Genomic DNA, 6,098 nt, shown 5'->3' with positions numbered 1-6,098 from the left:
CTGGCTTAACAGTGTGTGTGTGTGTTTTACAGAGTGCAAGACAGTGTGTGCATGTAATACATAGAGAGTGAGAGATAGAGAGTGATCCAGTGTGAGTGAAAAGTATTGGGAGAGAGATACTGTGTAAAAGATAGAGAGAAATAGTGTGTAGGAGAGCTTGAGGGCAATCTTGAGTAAGACAGAGAGACAGTGAGTGTTAGAGAGAGCAAAAGATAGAGATGAGAAATATTAAGATAGAGAAAACCAGTGAGAAGTATTGAGAGAGGCAGTGTTAGTGAAAAATACTGACGTTGAGTGAGAAATAGTGAGAGGGTGAACTGGAAAGAGTAAGAGAGTCAGTTTAAGTGGGGAAAAAAGTGTGAGAGTGTGAGAAATAGTGAGTCAGACTAAGAAATAGTAAAACAGATAGATGTGTGAGTTAGAAAGAGAGATAGTGTGAGTGAAAAATAGTGGGACAGACTTTGAGTTAGAAATAATGAGAGTGTGAATGAGAAACTGAAACTGAAAGAAATAGTGAGACAGACTGGGAAATAGTGAGACAGAGAGATGGTGTGAGTTTGAAAGAGTGAGAGGCAGTGTGTGTGAGAAATAGTGAGTGGGTGGCACATAGTGAGAGAGACCATGTGAGTAAGCAACAGAGAGTGTGAGTGAGAAATAGTGAGAGATAGTGAGTGAGAGATACAGTGAATGAAAAATGAAGGAGAGAGAGAAATCATGAGTCTTTATAAGAGAAATTGTGAAAGATATTGAGTGAGCAAGAGATAGAGAGACAGTGAATGAGAAATGGTGAGAAAAGTGAAAGCGAGAATAAGTGTGCAATAAACATAGAGAGACATAATGACAGAGACCATGTGTTTAAGAAATCAAGTGTGAGAGAGAAATAGTGAGTGAGAGAGACAATGTGAGTGAGAATTAGTGAGAGAGTCAGATACAATGTGAAAGAAAGGAGACAAATAGTGTGTAAGAGAGAGAGTGAGAGATGGAGATACAGTGGATGAAAATGAGAGAGAAATTGTGAGTGAGAGACAGTGTGAGTGAGAAATAGGGCTGACAAACAGAGGGAGAAATAAAGACTGACAAATAGAAAGAAAAATCTATGAGTGTGAAATACGTGACTGTGGGAGTCAAAATAGAGGCATTGTGAGTCAGAAACAGTGAGACTGTATGTGAGTGAGACAGTGAGAGTGGGTGAGTGAGAAATTGTGAGAGACTGTGAGTGAGAAATAGTGAGTGAGAGAGTGAGTGAAATAGAAAGACACTAAGTGAGAAATAGCGAGAGACAGTGAGTGAGAAATTGTGAGAGACAGAGTGTGAATAAGAAATAGTAAGAGAGAAAGTGAGTAAGAAAGAGAGACAGTATGCATGAGACATAGTGAGCAAGAGAAACAATGACTGAGAAATCGTGAGAAAGAGATGGTGAGAGAAAAAGTGAGAGAGAGGGAGAGAATGAGAAATAGCAAGACAAATAGAGAAACAGCAAGTGTGTGAGAGAGAGATAGAGCAAGAGATAGAGTGAGTGTGTAAGAGACAGAGGGAGAGAGAGAGAGAGAGAGAGAGAGAGAGAGAGAGAGAGAGAGAGAGAGTGAGAAATAGAGTGCGGAGAGGTAGAGAGAGAAAAGGAGGTATCAGGAGGGGAGGACGTGTGTGTCTCTGTATGTGTGTTAAAGAAACAGCGAGTGTGTTTTAGTGAGGGAGGTGCTCTCTCTCTCTCTCTCTCTCTCTCTCTCTCTCTCCGTGCAGTGGCAGCGGCAGCGCTGTGTGGGCGGAGTGTGTATGAGCGAAAGAGCGAGTGTGTGTGCGAGTGTGAGAGAGAGAGAGAGTGTGTGTGTGTTTTTGCTCAGTGCGCGTGCGGAGCTTCAGTCTGAGCGCTCCTCTCTCTCCCTCTCTCTCGGTCTGTCTCGCGGACTTTACTGCAGCAGCATTAGCAGCGCGTGCCCCAGCAGCAGCATGGTGTCCATCATCTCTGAGCTGGACCCGCTCAAGAGCTGGAGCGTCTTACGGTAGGGACCCCGGATCTGAGCGCGCGCGTGTGTGTGTTGGATGTGAGTGTGTGTCGAGCTCGTGCTACAGCGAGAGATCCGCGTGCGCCAGCGGCGGAAACGTGGCGCTGCTGCTGTTTCTGCTGGTCTGATTTTGGTGGGCTTCTGTTTCTGATATTTTGGCCAACATAACCACGCACACCAAATATGAAGCGCGAGCCGGACTTCCTCGACTTCCTCGCGCGCGCGCGCTCTCGCTCGCCTCGGCACTGCTGTCATGTGTCTGCTTCACAAGGGACAACGAGAGATAGAGAGAAAGAATGAGAGAGAAAGAGAGAGAGAGAGAGAGAGAGGGGTGATAAAGAAAATATGTGAGTGTGATAGAAAAAAGTGTGTGAATTTACATGAGTGTGAATGCGTGTTAGAGTGAGGGGGGAGAGAGAGAGAGTGTGTGTGTGTGTGTGTGTTAAAAAGTGTATATGAGAACGCTTGTGTGTGTCAGTGTGTGCGTGTGTTACACTGAGTATGTGTGTATATTATAATGTGTATGTGTGTGTTTCTGTACTATAGTGAATGTGTGTGTTATAGTGTGTGTATATGTTATAGTGAGTGTGAGTGTGTATTGTACTGTGTGTGTTATACTTTGTGTGTGTGTATTATAGTGAGTGTGTGTATTATACTGTGTGTGTGTTTGTGAGTCAGTGTGTGTGAGTCAGTGTGCATGTATAAGGGACTGTGTGTGTGTCAGTGTGTATGAGTGTGTATGTATATAAGCAGTGTGTGTGTGTGTGTGTGTGTCAGTGTGTATGAGTGTGTATGTATATAAGCATAATGTGTGTGTGCGTGTGTGTGTGTGTGTGTGTGTGTGTGTGTGTGTGTGTGCTCATTAACCCCTCTATGACCTCAGATCTTCCTCATCCTAATCATCGAGAACTTCCCTACTGTTGAGGTTTTCACTCCTCTGCAGTAACAATAAATACATTATATCTACGTTATTATAAAGAAGTTCCACATGAACAGAATACGAAGTTTCAACTTTCATTCCAAAATTCATTCAAGTTTCATTCTAAAATGCTGGATGTCCATTAGTAACAGGAAGATCTCTGAAAAGAATAACAGCTGATGTAACTCACTTTGTAAAAGACAGTTTATTGCTCCAATAAAAGTGGTATTACATATAAAACAGCAATGATATTTTCCTGTATGAGTGAAGCTCACTACCAACAACATATATCGGGAAAATAATAATGAAAGTGGTATAATGTATTTTGCAACAAAAACCTTCATATATTATATCAACACGATTGTTGTCTTTCAGTTTACTTACTTACGGCAGTAAATGTTTTATTCAGGTGAAAACGATGTTCACACCTGAGTGTTCTAGGAAATTCAAGCACTCTTTGCAATGGACTGTTGTTTTAGTATTTAGAACTCGTTCAGTCTTCGACCAGCACTCGCTGTTTGTTGCCTGCTGCTGTTCTGGACTCTTTTTGGGGAAGTACATGATAAAGTAGAGTGTTAAACAATGCATATATAGGTGTGTGTGTGTGTGTGTGTGTGTGTGTGTGTGTATGTGTGCAACAGTGATACAAATAGAACAAATCAGCTGTGGCATTTTATCATATATGCTAAAGCATGACATACCAGCCATTAAAAAAGTATTTTTATTTAAGTACGCTTTGCCTCATGCCTATGTGTGCATGCAGATCCCTATATGTGTGTATTTATTACTTTGAGATGACCCAGTCTGATGGAAACATGATGTTGGGGACATTAAATGTTCTGCTCTCCGCTATGAAAAATCAGCAGCTTTTATTATAAAAAGTAAAAGAAGTGAAAGCTGATGTTTTGGTAGCTGAGGTTAAGGGTAGGGGTGGGTTAGGTGGAGCACAGCATCACTTACACAAACCAATGCACTGTAGTGTGTGTATTTGTGAGCATGTACGTGTGTGTGTGTGTGCGTGCATCACCTCCGCAACAGCGGTCGGAGATCAATCTACTCCATCTATCTGTCCATTCTGAATGAGTAAAACATTAAAAAGAGCCTTAATATCAAAAATTCAAAGAATAAATTAGTTATCAGAGTGGAGCTTTTTTTCCCTGTAATGTTCTTTGTGCTCTGGATCAGATCGTAGAGAGAATTCGGGAGGAGACGGATTAAAGAATGTGTGTGTGTGTGTGTGTGTGTGTGGGTGTGTGTGTGTGTGTGTGTGTGTGTGTGTTATCTATTAACCCTTCACTATCATTATATCTTTTATTCTACTATTCACTAATATCCTTTCAATCCAGACGTTTTAAAAACAACACATTTTGTGTTATTTAACGTACCTCTGTGTCCACTAAAGGAGGACACACTTCGGTTTACTTTCACCACAGCCTGTGTGTGTTATCATGTGTAATGAAAGCAGTGTATTCACTTTTTTAACACAGAGCTGTTTTCTAATGACATAATATGTGTATTCAAAAAATGTAAAAATAGTGGTAACTTGATGAATTAACTTAATTAAAAATCTTTTTGACAGTACATATGAAATTAATACGCGAGATGTGCAGCTGAAAGAGTGAGAAAGAGAAGTCGCTAGAGTTTAGGGGGTTGAAAACTGCTGTCGCCTGTTTATCTATCTGTGTATTCATCCTTATATTTATTGAATGATGCTCAATGTGTTGCTAATAAGTAAACATAATTGTCAGTAGTGTATGAAAGTAACATGTAAGGAATCTACTTAAGAAAGCCCTTAGAGGAGGTTAATATAGTGTATTATAGTGTATTATTATTTATATATTTACTATTATCTATTATTTATATATCTATTTACTACTCAGTGTTGAATGTGTTGCTGATTAATAAACACACTGTTCAGTAGTGTATAAAAGAAGCAATTTTAAGGAATTAACAGCTATATTTAGTTATCACAGCCTCAAGAATCTATGTAATGTATACCTGTATGACTGAGGAAGGGATATTGTTAGGGGTGTAAGGGGTTAATACAGCATTTATTTATTTATTTATTTATTTCTCTATACACTACTGGGATTAAAATTTACCTCTAGCTTGATGTGAAGTGCACTGCTAATTAATTAATACAATTTTTAAAAGTATATGAAGTGAATTTCGAAGACAGTGATGCATATATATGGCATATAGTGTAATTTCACCTCCATGCGAAGTGTTTTTTATGTTACTGACGTTTTGAGAGTGTATGAAACTGTTATGCAGTTTCTGTCTCTCTGTAGGTTAGGAAGGGACATCTTTAGAGTTTAAAGGGATCATCCAACCATTATTAGTTAATTAATTTGTTTACTTATTTTGCATCATACTCCAGAGAATATGAAACTTTTACAGGTTTACAATGTAAAGGGTTAATCCAGGAAATGTTTGTGAATTTTTGTATGCTGCTTTCTTTCTTTCTTTATTATTTATTTATTTATTTATTTCAACTCGCCGCAGCCTAATTTCAGACTAATTGAACCTTCGGACGACTGGCCGAATCGCCTCTGCGAAAAGTCCGTGACGAGAATAGCCGTGATTCTGGGGCTGGTGGGACGTTAAACTGGGGCGCCGCTCTATTCCGGGAAGAAATTATGAAAATAGATCAAGGGTAGAAAGATGACACACACACACACGCACACACATATACACACACACACACTGCACTGTGAAGTCTCCTTTTTTCTTTTTTAGTTAAATTATTTATCCTGATAACCAGGTCACAGCTCAGCATGCAGCACATGCATGACACACAGACACACACACACACACAGACACACACACACAGATGAGCTGAGAGTGTATCAGAACACTTAAACAGATATATTGAGGTGGTTCACAACGTCTAAACATGCACACACACACACATAAACATTTACTGTATGAATGTGAGCACTGTAAGTAAACATCTCCCATACACTCCCATTCCGTCTCTCTCTCACTTTCTCCTGCTGTCACTCTTTCTCTCTCTCTCTTTCTGTCTTTTTTCTCTCCTTTCTCTCTCTTGCTTATCTCTTTCTGTCTTTCCCTCTTCTTTATCTCACTGACTATCTTTCTCTCTCCTTCTTCTTCTCTATCCATCTTTTTCTGGCGATATCTCTGGCTCAATCTCTCTCCTTCTCTTTTTAACT

At 39.9% G+C, this 6,098-nt stretch overlaps 1 protein-coding gene across 11 annotated transcripts in view; it reads left to right on the top strand.

The window, feature by feature from the left end:
* The first annotated feature begins 1,771 nt into the window (after positions 1–1,771).
* The window catches only part of celf2 (cugbp, Elav-like family member 2), a 189,487-nt gene continuing 185,160 nt past the window's right edge, over positions 1,772–6,098 (top strand). For 4 of the 11 annotated variants that reach the window (XM_036577252.1, XM_036577240.1, XM_036577239.1 and 1 more), the window contains exon 1: positions 1,773–2,000. In XM_036577252.1, coding sequence (XP_036433145.1) covers positions 1,774–2,000 — 227 coding nt within the window. In that variant the 5' untranslated portion in view covers position 1,773. Of the gene's footprint in view, positions 2,001–6,098 lie in introns of all 11 variants that reach the window. The other 7 variants (XM_036577238.1, XM_036577237.1, XM_036577236.1 and 4 more) reach the window with 3 other exon arrangements.

Source organism: Colossoma macropomum, unplaced genomic scaffold (assembly GCF_904425465.1).
Source record: "Colossoma macropomum unplaced genomic scaffold, Colossoma_macropomum, whole genome shotgun sequence".
NCBI lineage: Eukaryota > Metazoa > Chordata > Actinopteri > Characiformes > Serrasalmidae > Colossoma > Colossoma macropomum.
Note: the sequence above shows the minus strand (reverse complement) of the source record. Positions and strands in the feature narration are given on the sequence as shown.